Below are 20,859 nucleotides of genomic sequence, written 5' to 3'. Positions count from 1 at the left end.
TGGTGGATTATTTCCTGTTATGCATTTTGGAATATTGATGATCTTACATACCGTGCATTCACTGTTTTTAGTGGATACACACACACACACACACACATCACAATTCCCTTCCAATATCCCAGCACATTGTCCATTGTCCCTGGCCAGGATTTGCCCTGCTCCTTGCTTACAGAGGCTTCCCAAAAGAGAGAGTTTAAAACCTTAGGATGTCCCACCTACCAGGGTGGAGTCACCCACAGTCTTGGGACTTCCCCTGTTGCTCATTTAAAAGCCTTTCTCATGCTTCTTCCTGGAGTCAAAACTCATGATGGAGACCCTGGGGCGGAAGAGTTTGCAGTTCCTTGTGATGGTATGCTGGTTTTTCGTGAGCCTGGAATCCCCTGCAGGTAAAAAGGGAAGAGGGAAGAGAGGTCAGAGAAAGGTTTTTATGCACGCACCTGTCCCTTTAACACCACAGTAAGAAATTTAAGCCCCTTACCCTATTCGTTTCCATCCTTGGGGAAAAAGCTTTATATCTATGAACCACCAACTAAGAGAAGCGCAGGAACAAATCCAAGTTTTAAAAAGTGGCAGCCTCAGTGACACTTTGCACTGGTTACTAGTTCCCCGTTGCCACAGCAGAACAGGTGTACTTTGGATTAGTTCCACTGAAGGCACTTCAGCCAGGGTTTCCCCCTGTTCAGTTTCTGCCTGACATGCACCTGTTAAACAGAGGGGAAAAGAAAGAAAAGGAAAGAAAAGAGAGGGGGAAAAAAGAGAAAGATTTATGGGAGTCCTTGGTGCTTGATGTTCTCTGAGCGTGGTTGTTGTCTTGTAGACAGTTCATTACCAAACTAGGCAACATCATCAGTGCTAAAGCTGTTGTGTTGCTGTTAACTAGTTTGGGTAATGAAACATCTGCAAGAAAAGCACCAAGTTCAGAGAGGACCAAGGACCCATTATTTCAACCCTGAGCGACAAATAGTCTCCTTTAAAGATTGTGTATTTATTTATGTCCCACCTTTCTTATGTTTATAAATAATGCAGCAAACCTACGAAATATTCCTCCCTCATCTTATTTTCTCCACAACTATAACCACTCTGTGAGGCAGACTGGGCTGAAAGTGATTGTCCCAAAGTCACCAAGCCAGGTTTTATGGCTAAAGCAGGACTGGAACTCATGGTCTCCTGGTTTCTAGCTTGATGCTTTAACCCAGTGTTTCTCAACCTTAGCAACTTGAAGATGTCCGGACTTCAACTCCCAGAATTCCCCAGCCAGCATTCGCTGGCTGGGGAATTCTGGGAGTTGAAGTCCGGACATCTTCAAGTTGCCAAGGTTGAGAAACACTGCTTTAACCACTAAACCAAACCGGCTCTCTATTCTACTCCATTCAAAGTATAATGCTTTTTTAGAAAGTAACTTAAACCTGCAGAAATGAAACTTCGGCTGTAAACTATAGTGAAAAATATTTCCATGGAACTTGAGATATCACCTCCAATTTGCTTCCCACGGAGATACTGATTCTTTTTAAGGCTCCTGTTAAGAAATTGGATTAGCACCTGGTTTCAGGTGAGACGCTGCCCAAGCAAAATTGATGCAAAATCTCTTTAGAATAGCAATAGCAATAGCAATAGCAGTTAGACTTATATACCGCTTCATAGGGCTTTCAGCCCTCTCTAAGTGGTTTACAGAGTCAGCATATTGCCCCCAACAACAATCCGGGTCCTGATAGAAGTCCTGATAGTTATTTAAATATCTATTTTTGGTGTTAAAAAAAATCTATAAAACAATCATAATAGTTCTTTTATACTGCTGTATCTGCTCAGGCACCAAAACTGAAACAATAAGACAAATTATTCAAATTATTCTGAAATATCTAGAATTGTAGCCAAACTTTGTAATATAGCAATGGCAGTTAGATTGTCTGAACTTGATCAATTGCCCAAGGATGCTTAGCTCAGCCATAAATAATTTTTTAACAAGCGCACATGTTATGCACTTTTTTTTTTCTTTTTAAAATTTTGTGTGCATTTGGTCCCTGATCATGTATTTTATGATCAGATATTTTATTATCTATATTTTAATAAGCTAAGCAAATAAACACACATGGAAAAGAGTTTAGAGAACATTAAGAAAGGCTTCTGTGTGAATGGAAATCTTCCAATATAATCTTATTTTTTAATATCATTTTTATTAAAAGAGTTTGGAAAAGGGAGGTTAACAACTAATAGAAACTAATATAAAGTAAGAACAAGAAAAGAAAAAGAAATAAAAGAGAAAGCTAAAAAGTGTAAGAAGGGGGAGGAAATAAAGGAAAAATAAAAAAGGAAAAGACACAAAGTGTCTGATTTTGTAGCAGTTATAAATATAATCCTTACCACTTTCTATAGAGGGACGTTTGAAAGCATTGTATTGTATTGTATTTCTGGTTGGTTGGGAAACATTACTGCTTTGGACAGGAAGGCTTTGCAGAAAGTGGTGAGGGGGGCAGAAAAGATTATTGGAAATTCACTTCTTTCTATCAGGACATGGCATATAAGCACTGCTTGACCATAGTGTTGTCCGTAGTGTTGTCAGGGACTATATACATCCTGTCTGGGATCAGTTTTCATTGTTGCCTTAGTGATATCCGAAGTAGAACAACTAGATTCTGTAACAGCTTTTTCCCCATATAGAATGGAATAATACTATTAATTATTAATAATACTTTTTCTGCCTCCATATGTCAATCACCTCTAAATTGTCCATCAAATAATAATAAAAAAACTTTTGAAAACTTAAAACCTAGAGTAAACTTAATATTTTTCTCATATCAATCATACATATTTTTCTCAGAATTTCTGTCCAGTTGTGGGAAATTGCTCCACTCCAATTCCCCATCAAACATTTATATAATGTAAGATTGAACTGTAGGATTTCATGTCAATTGGAAAAGGGTCTCTAGTCAGTTTAACATCAGCTAATATAATTGGTAGAGGTCTGGCAAGTCACTCTGCTGTGCTCTCAAAATTTATCTATTTTAAAGGTTAGTTAAAGGTTAGTTAATCTAATTATATACTGGGCAATTTTATTATTTATTATTCCTTGGTTTTAAGTATATGAGGAGTGGTGAGATGGCTCAGTGGTTAAAATGCTGGGCTTGTCGGCTGGAAAGCCAGCCGCCTGGGTTTGAGTGCCATGTGACAGGGTGAATTCCGTTAATTGCCACACTTCCTGCTCACCAAGTTGTTTGAAAGCAAGCAAATGCGAGTAGATAAATAGGTACCACTTTGGTGGGGAGAATGACAGCAGAAATCTCTTTGGAGACCACTGGCTCATGACCTTGAAATGGAGATAAGTTCCACCCCCTACAGTCGGCAATGACTAGCGTAGAGTAACATCTACCGACTCCTTTCTTTTCCTTTCCTGATTGAGAGGCACATGACACAGATTTTGTAAATTGCTAACTAACATAGTTACTATGTATTTTAATTTGATTTATTTTCTCTCTTTTAAAATGGTTTGTCTGCTTTTAACATTCCTAAACCATTAAACAGGCTGGAGACCAGCTCCAGATAAGAAAAAGTTTGTTAGTACAAATTGGGATCTGGTTTATCTCTTTTGTGAACTCCAAACAACCTTTCTTGAGGACTGTCAGACCTCATTTTAATGAACGTGTGTTCATTATATTTTGGGATGCAAATATGTAACATATTTGTGACTACATCATGGGTGTCAAACTTGCCATGTCATGTTGCCATCATGTGACATTTTTCCATTTGCACAACTGGGATGGGTGTGGCCTATGTGATTTATCTGGCCCGCGGGCCGCCAGTTTGACACTCCTGGACTACATGTAACTGATTTCCTATGCAAAGGGGAGGTTACTTTTATCCTATCCAATCAACTTTCTTCTTCCATTTCCTTTGCTGTATTAATTATAAAAAGGAATGTAACATGGGGCTGGAGGTTCTCCATTTTCATAGGGAGATCCCATTTTAACAGGGAACCCCAATAAACTGCTTTTAAATGATCTTCCAACTCGGTTGCTTATTGTGAAGGTAAGCCAAGGCAGAGCCTAGGGCCAGATTTGGTTATCAATACCACTGGAGCCAACATAAATTACTCCTGGAAATAAATAGTTCAATACACAGTGAAGTTCTTAGGAATATGTACTGTATTTTTTTAATTGCAGTTTTGCCGTATAGCTTTCCAGTTAACAAATCAAAAGTAGTTATTGTAAGGATATCATAATGATAAAGAGAACAATCCAAACCCATGAAATCAATCTGTTACTAGAACATTATTTGTACCATAGCAGAAAGTCCAACTAACAGGAACTAAAAAGATGAGTGGGTGTGTTGTGTTGATAATGAATTATAAACTTCTGAGAATATAAAAAACGGGTTTAAAAGTGTAAACTTCCTGCTTTTGATTCAAAAAATATTTTTTTCCCCATGCTGCTTTTTTATTGAATGCAAGCTCTCCTCTTCATTGTCTGCATTATCAGGCAACTGTCAACAACATAGAATTAGGATTTATAAATTGCACTCTGGAGCTAGCTTCCATAAATCCCACCTTGAGGTCTTTTACCATCAGAAATAAAATAAAGCATGATGACATTTTTATGTTTACTACAGCAGAAGGTTTCATAGATCAATGTCCACTTCCTTAGGCACATGAAATGTTAGCCTTGCTCAGCTGGCAAGGAGAAGGGGAACAATAGATGCATTGTAGAGACATGTAAAAAGTGTAGTTGGTGAGCATTCATTAAAATTGAAACATCATCACTATCAAATGACTGATCACTGAAGGAATGAGATCAACTATGATTCTGCTAAGAAGACCCTAATCTGACTCAAGCAGGTGGAGAAGGATAGATAGAGGACAAGAGAAATCCTGGTCCATTTAAAAAGAAAGACCCAAATGGAATAATTTGGGGTGATTGAATCTAGCCAAATCCCCCAAAGTACTCAGGGGTGCTGCTCTCTTAGTATCTTGTGGGAAATTTTAAAAAGTGACCAGCAATTCAAGGTGATGGTGGTAATTGGAGGGTAGGGAGCAGTAATGGTAGACCTTCTCTACGGAAGTTGCTCTGGGACCCCCCCTTCCAGCTCCTTTTTTCTTTGGAAAACAGAACTGGTTCTTCCCTGGGGCCTTCTGGTACCCCACGGGGCAGTTTTTCTGCCCTTAGGTCAGCTTGTAAGATCCCATCCCATCTCCAGAATAGACTGAAAATTCAATAGCCAGTCAAGCTGTCTCCCAAATGAGAAGGTTTTTTAAAAAAATATCATCTAATGCAACTGTGTGTATTGAATTTACTCCTTCATTCATTCATAACAAACCTGACTTTTCAGTTTGATGAAACACAATGTGAGGCCTTGAGTTGTTCTCCACATTCATAATCTGGATGTCTATGGAGAGCAAGATCCAATCTGGGTTAGTCAACAGGACCAGAGGTTTAATCTTCTGAGCTTTCAGACTTGTGCTGAAGCCCTGAGAGAGAAGTTCCCTGAGAAGGATAAACTATAGCATGAGTCCAAAAACTCGGAAGAGAAAACTTTGACTAATCCAGATTAGATCCTGCAACATTATTGTGGGACACGTATCTTTGCCTTCCTTCGCCTATGGCAGTGGTTCCCAAACTTGGCAACTTTAAGACTTGTAGAGAGCTGGCTGGAGAATTCTGGGAGTTGAAGTCCACAAGTCTTAAAGTTGCCAAGTTTGGGAACCACTGGCCTTTGGAGAGCATTCAGAAGGGACTTGTTCCTTTTCAATTTTTTATATGCCCATTTTATTTGTGTCCTAGGTAAATGGCTTTTTTAGAAATGCAGGTATATGAGCAAAACTGCCATTATTGATTTTGAATACCTATCCGACTAAGGGACTAATTGCTATTATGGACAAATAAATGCTCATGTTGAGTATAGTTATGGAAGTCAGAAAATGGAAACGAAACAATCACTTTAAGAAACAAGCATCTTCTTCTCCTCAGCTTTCTGATTTTTATTTTGCTGCCTTTTTCTTGGCTCTTCCTCTGGACCGTTCTGGTGTGGATAAAAATGTTGATCTATGGGAAGTAGCTCTCTGATCTCAAAGCTAAACTGGACTTCCTTTTTCAGAGGCTGAAAATGTTCTATGCTACAAAACTTTTGATGAAATCTCAGGGACTTGCAATAACTTATTGGGAGATGAAGTTGCCCAGGAAGACTGCTGTCTAAACCATGAATATGGTTTCCAGTCGACTGAGCAAGGGCCCTGCCAGTCCTGCCGGTAAGTGAAACGCCAACAGTTCTAATTAACTGCATATTTGTCATATGCTGCACCAGTGGTCCTAAGCCTACTTTCCTCGAACCCTCCAAATATTGCCCATTGGTGGAGTGCTGGGCATCTTCCCTTAGGGTTGCTTATCCCATCTCCCCTATAGGAAGAGAGGCTATATAGGGTAGCCGTATGCAATATGCATACAGCAACATGCCGTTCTCATCTGCAATCCCTGCTATCTCCAAGCAGGGCTAAAATAAGTTACTGCCCAAACATTCAAAAGCTCCTGTTGGTCAGTGACACCACATGCCCCATTGACAGAAGTGTTTAATTTATGCCCAAGCTTCCTGTTTATACTTGACCCACCACTAAGGTCAACTTATTTAAGAGCTCTGGTGATGCAGGGATTAGAATGCAGTATTGTAGGCTAACTCTATCTACGGTCTACAGTTCGATCTTGATGGAGCTCAAGGTTGACTCAGCCTTCCATCTTTCCAAGGTTGGTATAATGAGGACCCAGATTGTTGGGGGCAATACGCTGACAATGTAAACCACCTAGAGTATGCTGTAAAGCACTATGGACTGGTACATAAGTCCAAGTGCTATTGCTATTATTTCAATAAAAATGAGTATAAAACATAAGAGCATTGATGCAGTTAGAATCAAAACCTAAATTAAAACCAGTTATTAAAATTAATTAAATTGGTTAATTTAAACATTGATCTGTGTCCATGAATTATACTAAGCCAGGGTTTTTAAACAATGGTTTATTGAAGCCACTATGAGCCACAGGTAGTTCCATCCGCCGGTCAATGTCGACTGGCAACCACGTGGAGGAGAGCCTTCTCGGTGGCAGCTCCGACCCTATGGAACGATCTCCCCGTGGAGATTCGTACCCTCACCACCCTCCAGACCTTCCGCACAGCCCTTAAAAACTGGCTATCCCGTCAGGCCTGGGGCTAAAGATTGCAACCCGCCCGAATGGTATGAATGTTGTGTTTTAATGATGTATTGTTCTATATGTTAAAAGTTTGTTTCCCCCCCCCCTTTTTAAGTTGTAAGCCACCCTGAGTCCCCCCAGGGAAAAGGGCGGCATATAAATAAACTTAAATACAAATACAAATAGCTGTAAAACCAGGGTGTATAAGACAGTTTCCTACATTTCGATAGATGTATTTTTGTACTTATAACTTCTGGATTTTTTTTTTTCATTCTCTCTGCCTGTTGTTTTATCTAGCACTGGATTTGTTTAAGTAACCAGTGCATAGCGTTCTCTATATCTGAGTATAAACCAGAGGTGGGTTTCTCCTGGTTCAGCCTGGGTCAGCAGAAACCGGTAGTAGCAGTGGTGGGAGGCTCTGCCCACCCGCCCGTATGCTTCTGTGCATGCGCGGAAGCGTAGCACGGGAGAGCACACGGGAGTGCGCCTGAACCGGTAGTAAAAAAATTGACAACCCACCACCTAGAGAAACAAAACATTCTGTTTTAATTTCAGATTATTCCTTCTAAAGAAATGCAACAGCATATTTAAGCTAAATGTTCTTGTTCATTGAATTAACACTCCGGCAATCAGCTCCTCCCCCCCCTCCCCTCCCCTTGTTCTTTGTGGAATTATGGAACCCAGATATGAACATACTCTTACATACAATTCCTAGTCAAATTACAGAACATGTCATGATAATCAAAAACATGGACAACTTTTTGGCAGATTAATAATGGTTAAGTCTGCCATGAGTGGAAGCTTGCTCATATCTTGCTCTCCTTGGCGGCATCTGGATGGCAGCTACTAACCTTTTTGTCATCATGTGTCAAAAGCGTGTGCATGCACACCCATAATGAAATGTGCACATGACCCACTGAGTGCCCCGCCCTTTGCGCATGTGTGCACATCTTCTGCATGCGCCCCATGCATGTGTAGCAGAGACCCAAAAACCAGCTGGCTGGTGGGAGGCACATGTGCATGCATGGTGGAGCTGAGCTGGGGTGACAGCTTGCGCGCCCGCAGAGAGGGCTCTGCATGCCACCTGTGGCACATGTGCCATAGGTTCACCATCACGGCACTATGGGATCAAAACACTGGGGAAAGATGGACCGTTCCTCTAACCCAAGATGGTTCTTGTTAGCTTGTCTTTGGATCCCACTACTGAAGCTCCTTAAGTATTTCCTTTGTTGTTGGGAAACAGATGCTGGGCTCGATGGACCCTTGATCTGATCTAATGGAATCCTTCATGGTTGGATTTTACATTATGGGGAAACTCTAATCCAAGTTATCTTTGCTCTGCTTTTCCTTTAGCGAAGCTAAGTGGAGTCAATGGACCTCATGGAGCGCATGCTCTGTCTCCTGCACTGAAGGTGTCCAGCGGCGCAGTCGTGTATGTTATGGCTTACCTTCAGAGCCGATGGAATGTCCAAGTGGTAGACGTGAGCGGGAAATGAAGTCTTGCCTTCTGAAAGAATGTTGCCCTAGTAAGCATTTTTCTCTCCTCTTGATCTTTGCTTAAGCACGAAGCTAGAAATGTGCTAGGGTCATTTCTTAATCCTTGCATCACCTTGAATTTTGAGATTTTGTAGTCTTCTGAAGCAGGATTCTAAGTGAGCTGGCAGTGTTACCTGTCCTGCCCACCCACCCACCCCGCCATTTTAAATGATATTTTGAGAATTTCCCCCTCCAAAGCACCACCTGAATACTTATTCATTTATGCTATCTTGCTTTTCCTCATTAAAAAAAAAACAACAGAAGTTGTGGGGGAGATGTGTTTGTGACATCACAAGTGTTAGTTTGTCAGCACCAATCGCGATCAACTTTTAATGCCATGTTCCAGAATGTTTCCTTTTCCCTTTTTGTAGAATGTACCCTGGAGAGAAAAAAGGTACATGTGAGTTGGACTTCATGAGCATCCTTCCAAATTTAGGCACTACAGGGTTTTTGGTCTCTCGCCCACTTCAGTGGCGATGGCATCCTATCTGCCTAAAATTAGATTCTCGCAGTAGCTGCAATTTTACACCCATGCATCTGGCAGCAAGTCCTACTGAGCAAAACGCAAGCTCATTTCTGAGTAACTGGACTAGACACAGTCGGGCTTAGCTTCAGGCAGAGCAACAGCTCATTTATTTGAAATACAGGTGATCCTCAGTATAAGGATGGAAATTGCAACTGACAATGTGTTGCCAAGCAAAGTGGTTGTGAAGCATAACATCAGGTGACCATGCCAAAATTACAGTGGTCGTTGAGGCAGTTTTGGTTGCCATCGTTAAATGAATTCCACCTAGTCATTAGGCGTGACATCATGTAATTGCCGTTTTTGACTTCCTGCCAGCTTCCCCATTGATTTTTGCTTTGCTTGTGGGAAGCTGGCAGCGAAGGTCACAAATGGCAATCACTTGACTGCTGGGATGTTGCAACTAGTTGAAGTTATGAGCTGGCTGCAAGCACTAGAACCATGATCTTCTGACTAGGGGGGGTCACTGTGGTGGTTGCATCTATGAGAACTGGTTGTAAGTCGAGTGGTTGTTAAATAAGGACTACCTGTATTAGCTTAGAACATTTTAGTTATATCCATAAATAACAATAGCACTTAGACTTACATGCAGGGGTGGGCTTCAACCGGTCCACGGCGGTCCGCGTGGACCGGTTGCTCGGTGAACCCGGAAGTAAGTAACTTCCGGGAACGCGAAGGGCCCACCCACCCTCGTTCCTTACCAGTCTTTAAAGGCTTCTGCGCTTCCACGCAGGCACATGGCACATACAGCACCTGCGCGATTCTCCACGAGCAGCTGGAGCATTGCGCAGGCGCTAAGATGCATGCGTGAACTGCGCGCGTGCACGAGGACGCCGCCAGCCCTGTTCCAACCATACCGGTTGGAACGGGATTAGCAACCCACCACTGCTTATATATCACCAACAGTGCTTTACAGCACTCTCTGGGCAACTACATCAACATATTGCCCCCAGCCAGTGGCGGATTAAGACTTACTAGTGCTCTAAGCACTGACAAATCTTAGTGCCCCCCTTCTTTGTACATACTGTACAAACCTTCACTGTTTTTTCTTTCTTTCTCAACTTTCTCAACCCTTTGGACCTTGTGCCCTAAGCACATGCTTAGTTTGCTTAATGGTTAATACACCACCCAGCAATCTGGGTCTTCATTTTACTGATCTTGGAAGTATGGAAGACTGAATCAACCTTGAGCCCAGTCAGGATTGAACTCCAGTCAATGGGCAGAGTTAACCTGCAATACTGCATTCTAACCACTGCACCTCTAGGGCTCCCAAAGAGACAGTCAATGTCTGAGGCACCTACTTTGGGAGAGTATGTAGGTAATGTGGATAATACTGGCTTTGAAAGAATTTCTATAGTTTATGAAATAAGGTTATTAATGAACTAGAAAGAAGAAAAACACCACAAGCATCCTCATTCTTCATGTCTTCAGGAATTATTTTGATGGGCAGAAAAACATGAGACAAGTATAGGATTGGGGTGGAAGAGATAGCAGGCTAAATTGCTTCTAAAGAGAGTTACAATAGACAATTGAAAGCAGGCAAACAACCTTTTTGTTTTTCCAATTTTTCTATTTTTTCCTTTAATGACTGTAATCAGAAAGTATAAAGACAGTTTTCTTTGATGATTTGCACAGGACGTCGGTGATTCTGTGTGGAACAATGATCCCATGTTTCTGCATTTTTTTTGACACAGCTCCAGAAAATGATGGTTAATAAGACCACAAATTACCGTTTCCTATGTTATAATTTGTTTTGATACTTTCCCTTTCTCGTGTGTGTATGTTTTTTTGGAATTCCCCCTTCCGCTCACCAAGGAAATGGGACTTTGCAATTTAGTAATTCCCCTGGTTGGATGTGGATTGCTTTATATTATGTCCAAGCAGGGCTGATGAGTCTCCACTTGCCTCAACCTTGATGTCAGCTGTTCTTTCCTTGCAGTGATGGGTGGATGGTCAGAATGGAGTGCCTGGAAACCTTGCTCAGTGACCTGTCGAACTGGAACCCAGTTAAGGGAACGAACTTGCACCAATCCAACCCCTTCCTGTGGAGGCACTTGCACGGGAGTCAACCAAGAAACCAAGCCATGCGATACCAGGCAGATTTGCCCAAGTAAGTTGAGATAGATAGAGAGGCAGTTTGGTGTAGTAGTTAAGGCATACGTTGGAAACTGGAAGACTGTAGGTTCTAGGCCTGCCTTAGTTCCAAAGCCATCTAGGTCAGGGGTCTCCAAACTTGGCAACTTTAAGCCTGGCGGATTTCAACTCCCAGAATTCCCCAGCCAGCAAAGCTTCAATGACTTCCATTCACCACTAGATAGGAAAAGGTCAAAGGACAACTTCTTAATTATGCAAAATACCAGTGAACTCTTGAGTTTTACTAGCAGATTAATACAGAATGGTTTTATTTGAGGTTGTTGACAAAAGTCAAATTCCTCTTTAGGATTGTAAGATAAGAAACAACCAATAAACTTTATTTAGGGTCAAAAGATCTAAAAATGATAAGGATACCATTGGCAATTCCATAAAGGAGCTATAACATTTTTCTGGCCCGGCTCACAATCTCAGGATTTTCAGCAGAATTTCCTTCCAACCATGAATAGCAATTTTTTGTTCATTAATTTTTAAAAAGTTTTCACACTCCCTTTGCTATGGAAAGAAAGAAAGAAAGAAAGAAAGAAGGAAGGAAGGAAGGAAGGAAGGAAGGAAGGAAGGAAAGAAAGAAAGAAAGAAAGGGAAGAGAAGGGTATGGAAAAAGAAAGAAAGAAAGAAAGAAAGAAAGAAAGAAAGAAAGAAAGAAAGAAGAAAGAAGGGCTTTGAGAATGTTGAGATAAAAGACAATAAGAAGAGATAGAAAAGTTATGAGTATATTAAGATAACAGCTTCAACTCCTCTAACGTCAGCTCTCAGGATTTTGCAAAATGAGTTTTACCCCTTTTGGGAGGAACCAGCTGGGGAAATCTGAGTTAAAGGAAATCTCAGTGGTAGATCAGTTTAATCAGATCAGGCAGATGGAGGGGAAGAGATAGATTGAGGTCTGATAGAAAGAAGAAAGGATGAACTCAAGGTAGCAGATTGATGATGAATGATTGATATGAATTGTCTCATCCACAAGTTTTTGACCCAGCCTCTTCTGATTCTCATTCTTCTTTCATGTTTTTCTTTTCAATGCAGCTCATGGAAACTGGGGCAACTGGGGACCTTGGCAGCAGTGCTCCCATACCTGTTCTGTAGAAGGCTCAGCTTCACAGCCTCAGCAACAACGAACCCGTCCGTGTAACAACCCTCCACCTTCTTTCAGTCCTCCAGGCAATCCATGTCCAGGATCAAGCCGGGAATCCCAAACCTGCACAGGACTGCCCTTCTGCCCACGTAAGAGAGAAGGAAGCCACACTTTCAGTCATCCCCAACCAGCAGGGTGTAGAAGGCCGTGGCACACCAAAACCGCGGTAGACTAAAGCGCGCCCGACGAAAGCGCGTACGTGACGTCATCAGCAGCGCGACAAATAAAATTAAAAATAAATTAAATTAAAATTAAAATAAAATTAAAGCAAGCCGATTCACATAAAGGTAAGGGTTAGGTTTAGAGTTAGGGTTAGGTTAAGGGTTAGGGTTAGGGTTAGGTTTAGGGTTAGGTTAAGGGTTAGCGTTAGGTTTAGGGTTAGGTTAAGGGTTAGTGTTAGGTTTAGCGTTAGGTTTAGCGTTAGGTTAAAGGTTAGGTTTAGGGTTAGGTTTAGGATTAGGTTAAGGGTTAGGTTTAGGGTTAGGTTTGGGGGGGTTAGGTTTAGATTTACGCATTAATTTTAAGTTTACCGCTCACAGCGTGCTGTTTTCATCGCGCTGTGATGACGTCACGTACGCGCTTTCGTCGAGCGCGCTTTAGTCTACTGCGGTTTTGTGGTGGAACCGTAGAAGGCAACTAAGCATTCCTAGGAAGATGCTCTTTCCCTTAATAGCTGGCCATAGGACAATCCTCTCAACAAAGCAGAAGACCAGAGGCTGTGCTTCTTGGGCAGAGGTGGGTTCCTACCAATTCGGACCAATTTGGCCGAAAGGTAGTAACTCAGCCGGGCACGTGACCGTACCGGTTCTATCCTGGGTGCCACCATCTTTAGTTTCTGTTCTGCACATGCACAGAACAATCTTCATTGAACAAATGTAATTCCCCCCCCTTTTTAATAGTGTGCACATGCACAGACCTTTTTAAGTGCAAATGCTCACCTGCGCGGAGTGCATTTGCAAATTTTTTCGGGCACCGAACCAGTAGTAATGCTGGTTTCAACCCCTGTCCTTGGGGTCTTGGGCCAGCTTGTTCAAGGTGAATAGACCCCTTGGCCCATTTGGATTTGCTCATATTTTGAAACACACTCATTGGTGATCTTGATTTGGCTTGAGGAGAGCTGCAGGACATCTGGGTATGATCTGGGTACTTGAGAGACCGCCTACTGCCAATTACCTCCACTCGACCAATTAGATCCCACAGATTAGGCCTCCTCCGGGTTCCATCAGCCAGTCAATGTCGACTGGCAACCACGCGGAGGAGAGCCTTCTCTGTGGTAGCTCCGACCCTATGGAACGAACTCTCCGTGGAGATTCGTACCCTCACCACCCTCCAGACCTTCCGCATAGCCCTTAAAACCTGGCTGTCCCGACAGGCCTGGGGCTAAAGACCTCACCGTACCCAAATAGTATGAATGTTGTGTTTTTTTAACGAAGTACTGTCCTATATGTAACTTGGTTTGTCTCCCCCTCCTTCTGAATTGTGAGCCGCCCTGAGTCCCCCCAGGGAAAAGGGCGGCATACAAATATTAATAAATACCTAAATACCTAAAATCTGGAAAGTGCCAGTTTCAGGAAAGCGAGTCCCGATAACTTTTCAGGAGCAGGAAAGATATAATATGCTTCTATGGTTTCTCTGAACAAGTATGGGGGCCAGGAAGTTATGAGGACCCGCCTCTTCTCTCTTCTGACTCCACCCACTTTTTTCTCCCACAGGGGATGGCAACTGGGGCAGCTGGAAACCATCCCAACCTTGCAGTGTGACCTGTGGGGTCGGCCAAGTCGTGCAGAATCGTCAATGTGATAACCCTCCACCAAAGTATGGAGGGAGGGCTTGCCTTGGGGCGGCTGAACGTAGACAACCCTGCACCATCAAGGTGCCCTGCCCAGGTAATGGGGAAAACTAAGAAGGTAAAAGAACCTGTGAAAGACTAATCCACAACCTGAACACGGAGAGTTGCTTCTAAGGTAGCTGAATCCCATGAGGTGCTCTCCCCCCACACTAGTTATGCATCTGTTCTGTCCTAGAAACCTTTACCCAAGTTGACCTTTGCATAAATTGGAATCTCAATTAGATGTGATTTCTGCTCAACTAAGGGATGGGGTAAACTGAACACTGAGAAACAGGACGGGATCTCTTGAGTCAGGACAGTGGCAGGATTCAATTTTTTTTACTAGCGGTTCTGTGGGCGTGGCTTGGTGGGCTTGGCAGGGGAAGGATACTGTAAAATCTCCATTCCCTCCCCACTTCAGGGGAAGGTTACTGCAAAATCCCCATTTCCTCCCAATCAGCTGGGACTCGGGAGGCAGAGAATAGATGGGGGCGGGGCCTGTCAGAGGTTGTATTTACCGATTCTCCAAACTACTCAAAATTTCCACTACCAGTTCTCTAGTACTGGTCAGAATACCACCTCTGAGTCAGGACCATATTTTATGCTTAGTCCTTAGTACTTCTGCGCTAGCAACATCAGGTGTCTTCAGCAGAGTACTGTTGTTCCTTTGCCCTTCTGGGTACACTACGAGAGATAGGACCCAGATATATGGGGAAGGATGGTTTTGTTCCTGTGGGTGGTCTTTGGGCTTAGATTCTTCCCACTCAGAGAATCTGGCTGGAGAATTGCCTCCTGGTTTCAACCCTTTACTGCACTGACCAGATTTTTTTTATACATTTCCCACAGTGGATGGTCATTGGAGTGAATGGGACGCTTGGCAAGAGTGTACCCGTCACGAAATTGGTTTTGAAATTAAGTGTGAGGAAATCCCTGCCATTCAGAGGAGAACTAGGAAATGTATTGGACGGCATAATGGGGGCAACCGTTGTCCAGGATCTGGCAGGGAATCCAGGGCCTGCTACCATTTCGACGGATGCAGTGGTGAGTATTGGGAATCAGAACAGGTACAAAGAGCTTCCATGTCCAAAAGCAATCTTACCCAATCTGATAGGCTCCAGGCGCCTGGCAATTACTAGTCTCATTTCACTCCAAGAGCTCACTGTCTGGGGATTGAATTCCAGCACATCTGGAGAAGCCAGAAGGTGGCTTAGTCTGTTTTTTTCTTACACAATCCTGAGAAAGTTCTAAAAAGTAACAGGGATTCCACTGAAAAGTGTTTTGAATATTCAGATACTCCTAAGTGAGAGGCACATGACATGGATTTTGAAATTTGTTAACTAACACAGTTATTTTGTATTTTAATTTGACTTATTTTCTATGTTCAGGCTCATTACAGATTGGAATATAGGGAAATGTTTATCCTATGTTTGTATGGATTCATTAGATAGCTTTTAACATTCCTAAACTAAACAGTTAATTTACAGAAGGATGTCTGGATACTATCTTCTGATAAGAAAAAGTTTCTTATTGTCAACCAACATCTGGTTATCTAAATTCAAACAAGCTTTGTGGTTGGTTTACTGTGCAAGGAGGGGTTATTCTTATCTCGTCCAACCAACTTTCCTGTTTCATTTTTCTTTGTTATGTTAACTATAAAAAGGAATGTAATATGGGGATCAAGGTTCTCTCTCTCTCCTTTTTCATGGAGAGACCCCACTTTATCAAGGTTGCCTATTAAACTGCTTTTAAATGACCTTCTGACTCGGTTGCTTATTGGGAATTTAAACCGAGGCAGAACGTAGGGCCAAATTCGGCTACCATAAATCCAGGTAGAATTTATCTTTTTTATCTTTTTGTTAGCATATTGATTACCTGCTGAAAAAGTTCAGGGCTCCAGGATTTACTGATGCACGTGGTGAGGTCAAAAGTGCAGTAAAGGGAAAGCAAGAACTTTTCAGAAGTAGGGATGAATTTTGAAGGGCTCTTTTAACATGTTTGTAGCAGAAGCTAACTATAAGCAGCACTCACTGACTGGTCTCCATGACATCATCTAGAAAACATTCTACCTGCAGAATTTTGTCTTTAATATGGCATCAGAAAAACATTATTGTATTCATTTTTAAGTGACAAATGAACAGTTTTCTCAGTAAATCACACACAATGCTTTTCAAACAGCAAAATGTGGATAAGGGAGAAGATTGCTCACCAAGCCAGCACCGTATTCAGTTAATTTCTGCTTTTGTTGTTCATAACACAAACCTGGGAGCAAACTCTGCTCACCTCATGGCTGACTTTCCATAACATCTCTTTTTACAATTCCCTGTTCCAAAATCCCTACCTCATCCATTCACAACTGTAAGGGGATTGTGCCACCTTAATTCTGTATATGAGTCCTCTAAGAAGTTCTTTTTAGCCTTCATCTAATTTCACAAGTAATTTGTGGTTGAGGGATAGCAACTGGCTTGAAGTCTTTGAGTGGCTGTGTTTACACGATGCCCTTAGTTAGCTTACTTACAAACCTAGGAGAATCATTCAATAAGTTTGGTTAGTGTTAAACTGGGTTAAGAATTTTATGGGAAGCTTATTTTATCAGGCAAACCTAACTCATCCTGTTGATTAATGGAAAGCCAAAAAGTTGCTTAATATAGTAACCAAGTTACACATGTTTGAATTCTATGATAAGGCAGGGATTCCTACTCATGTCTTCCTGGGTGCAGCCTGCGATATCAATCGTGATCCTATATTAGATAAAGGGCAGTGGTGAAGGCTGCCCCCGATGAAGACCGCTGGTTTGATTGGTATGTTTCTTCTCAGTGACGGGACAATGGACAACTTGGAGTTCTTGGGGTCTCTGTGAGCCAGCCTGTGGACCTGAACCTAAAAAGTCTCGTAAGAGAATCTGCCAGGCCATCTATCCTAATTTTCCGTAAGTCTGAAATCTGGAAGGAAGGAGGGTTGAAATAATACACGGGCAAACAATACATACAAACTCAAAGTAAACCACTCCAAACTCGATTCCAGAAAATATGACTTAAGCAACATAGTAGTCAATGCCTGGAATGCACTACCCGACTCTGTTGTTACATCCTCAAACCTCCAAAACTTTAACCTTAAACTGTCTACCATGGACCTCACCCCATTCCTAAGAGGTGTGTAAGGGGGCATGCATAAGCACACCCAAGTGCCTATCATCCCTGTCCTACTCTCCCCATTTGTACTCATTTCTTATGTATAATGTATACCTGCTTATACTTCTACTGTATGTTTAAATGCTATATTCATACTTATACTTGTTTTCATACATGCTTGACAAAGCAAAATAAATAAATAAAAATAAAATAAATAAATAATAAATAAAAATAAAATAAGAACAATTTCAGTCAAAGGTTAGGACTGCACTACCGCTTCTGAACTTTGCGCTCGAAGTAGAAAAGAATGAAACTTTGATTTTGGGTTTTACCGATTAGATTGATAGATCCTTATAGAAATGGTTAGCTTATATTACTAGGAAAAAACAAAAAGTTAATGTCTTATTTTAGAGCAATAGAGAGAGTTGGAAGTCAATGTTTCTTTTTCTTTTTCTCTTATCCTCCCTCACTTCTCTTGCCTTTCTTCCTCCCCACTGCTTTCCTATTTACTTTCATATTTTGTATCTTATTTTATCTTATAACTCAATAAAAATGTTAATGCCCCTCCCCAAGGGTTAGGTCCACACTAAAATTTTTAATCTAGTTCTTAACTCTTGGATATTTGTCGCTACAACTCAGTCTACTTATTTGTGTGAAGTTAGTTCAGTAACGGTCATTCAGTTGCACTTGCCATCCTGCAGGAGATCCTGCTCACACCCTCGTATGTATGAAGAGCACATTCTGACCGGGGATTTATAGCATTCCTAAAAATTGCCCACAGCAGCTTTTTCTCCTTTGGAACCTTTCCAAATGGTTGAAGTGGACTGATGGGGATTGCAATTCTCAGGATTCCCAATGTGCTGGAAGGTGCCATCTTGGAGAAGTCCAGTAAGAAGAAACATTTTGGGTGGCTTCTGGCTCTTATGCCCTTTGCATCTCGTTCTGAAATATCCTCTTTCAATTTCAAAGGCACAAGGGAAGCTGTAGTCTGGGGGTATTTGGGAGAGATGCTTTTCGTGCATCCTTCTCTGCACCCCTTAAGTACTTTATGGAAATGTGAAGGATAATGCTATCGTTTCCCCTGGGCTGAAGTATTACTGTACAGCAGTGGTTCCCAAGCAGAGCTGGCTGGAGAATTCTGGGAGTTGAAGTCCACAAGTCTTAAAGTTGCCAAGTTTGGGAACCACTGCTGTACAGGAATACATTGCTAATTTGGGGAGTTTCTGCATGTGGAAGAGGCTGCCTTCGTAGTATCCAATTTCTTGAGCCAAACTAATGGGAAGAACCTGGTAGGCATCACGTTGAGGACGTTGCTACATTCTTTAATAGACTTCTGGTTCCCCCGTGGGACTTTAATAATTGCTGGACTTGCAGAAAGGAATCTGTCAGTTTTGTTTCCAGGTCAGAGCATCCTATTTGGCAGGGCAGCTCCCAGTTCTGAATGAGAAGAATCAGAATAATTTTTAAATCATTCTCTCCTCTTCACCTAGTAAAATTTTATCTAATTCTGTGGGTTCTTTCTTAATACCCCATTGTTTTTTGTCTTTTACGTATTGAGATTGGACTTGTAAGTAAGCCCACCATTCCAGTTCTATTCCTTCCTCATATAATTCTCTTCTAGATTTTAGTTCACCTCTTTTGTTTAGTATCTCTTTATAAGTAATTACTTTCCCTAAATTAATAAAATTCGGATGCACGAACATCTCCAACGTCGATAACCAGTTCGGGGTTTCCATGTAATTTTGTTGTTTAATCCTCAACTTATATACCACTTCATAGTGCTTTCCAGTGGTTTACAGAGTCAGCCTATTGCCCCCAACAATCTGGGTCCTCATTTTACCCACCTCGGAAGCATGGAAGGCTGAGTCAACCTTGAGCCAGTGAGACCCAAACTGCCAAGCTGCTGGCAGCCGGCAGTCAGTAGAAGTAGCCTGCAGTACTGCATTCTATCATCTGAGCCACCTTACAAATAGGCTTTATATCTGGCTCGGTGATATTACAAAGGCATTATAAATTGCTAGTGCGTGAATGAGAAAATGTACCATTCAATCTTTCTGGGATGTTGGCTCTGATTCTCTATTTTTTTCTTTCTTCTGCAGAAAGGTGGTGGTAGGAGAGAACCAGAAGGAACAAAATGTAACCTTTTGGGGAAAACCTAAACCTCAATGTAAGCAGCTGGAAGGACAAAGCTTGGAAGTGGTGGAAGAAACACCGTGCCGTAATGTGCCTCCTTGTGAAGGTGAGGAGGTGACAGTGAGATTCCCTTGGCGGGGGGGATAAAGCTTCACATGTGTGCTCATCTCAGGAGGCAGGGAGCAAATTGCACTTCTAATTCTGGGCTATCTTGGGAAGCATCATGGACAAATCTGCAAGGGACTATCCTGTATTTAGGAATGTTTTTGAAGCTGCTGGCAATTATCTGTGGTTATAGAGAGGATGCAGGTGTCAAGTACTAGACATATCCCAAGTATTCCAAGCTCAAATTTCCTGCAAAAAACTGGAGGGAGGCAAAGGTGGGGTTCAATTATGCACACACAGATGCCCCTGTTCTCCATTGGTTGGGAAATTTGTAATCCTAAGGGTTGTGCCTCTCAGATCCTTGTGGGCTCTCTGCCCCGATTCCATTTTACACTAAAACTTGGATGGCAGGTTACTGATGAATGTAAAGGAAGCATTTGGAGGGGGCGGGGAGAGAGTCTTTATTCCTGCATTAAAGGCTGAATCCTGTTAAAGAACAGGGAGCAAATCTGCTTAGTTGTTTTTAAATGTCTGAATTCAAAGCTGGCACTGGATATTCAAAGTAGGATTAGACTTCTTGTTTACTCCAATTTCCTTTTTTATTTTCTTGTAGACTGATTCTGCAGAAATGGAGTCTAAAAATTGCTGTACTGGAAATTCCTGCAAACCGTAATATATGCGGCTGTGAGAAATGCTGACTTTGCTTCCTATTATTTTTACACCCATCATCTACTGCTTTTTTAATGATTAAATAATCATAGGGTAATAAATTACATTGGACTTTTGTCTCTTCTATGTACAGTAAAGGAGAAAAAAAATGCACATGCTCTGTGTCGTGTTCTTGTTTTTCAAATACTATAAATCATACTTCATTTAAAATATTTTTTAATATTGCATCTATATTTACAGTTTAAAGGGTATAGTTCAGTGTGTGTTAAGCCATTGATCCCTCATTTAAAAGTTCCACAAGAGCTAAAGATAAACTGTAGCAAAGGAATCAATCTGGCATTAGAATGTTTTGCTTGTAGGTACAATGAAAAATGCAGTGAACATATACGTAGATGTGCTGAAAAATAGATGAGTCAGTTTGCTTTAAAGCCATAAACACTTGTGAAACAAACAATCTTTTTTTAAAGATTTCATTATTAAATTAATGCCGTTGT

General features: G+C 41.6%; 1 protein-coding gene across 1 annotated transcript; it reads left to right on the top strand.

Annotated features, from left to right (window-relative positions):
• Nucleotides 1-298: 298 nt before the first annotated feature.
• Nucleotides 299-20,518, top strand: CFP (complement factor properdin). The gene is made up of 10 exons (XM_032211725.1): nt 299-386; nt 6,082-6,232; nt 8,517-8,689; nt 11,162-11,332; nt 12,394-12,591; nt 14,215-14,388; nt 15,177-15,371; nt 17,145-17,256; nt 19,558-19,697; nt 20,310-20,518. Exons 1-10 carry the CDS (start codon nt 305-307, stop codon nt 20,312-20,314), a joined length of 1,401 nt encoding a protein of 466 aa, XP_032067616.1. The 5' UTR covers nt 299-304; the 3' UTR covers nt 20,315-20,518.
• The last annotated feature ends 341 nt before the right edge of the window (nt 20,519-20,859 follow it).

Source organism: Thamnophis elegans, chromosome 2 (assembly GCF_009769535.1).
Source record: "Thamnophis elegans isolate rThaEle1 chromosome 2, rThaEle1.pri, whole genome shotgun sequence".
Lineage (NCBI taxonomy): Eukaryota > Metazoa > Chordata > Lepidosauria > Squamata > Colubridae > Thamnophis > Thamnophis elegans.
The sequence above is the reverse complement of the archived record's forward strand: the minus strand, read 5'-3'. Positions and strand labels throughout refer to the sequence as shown.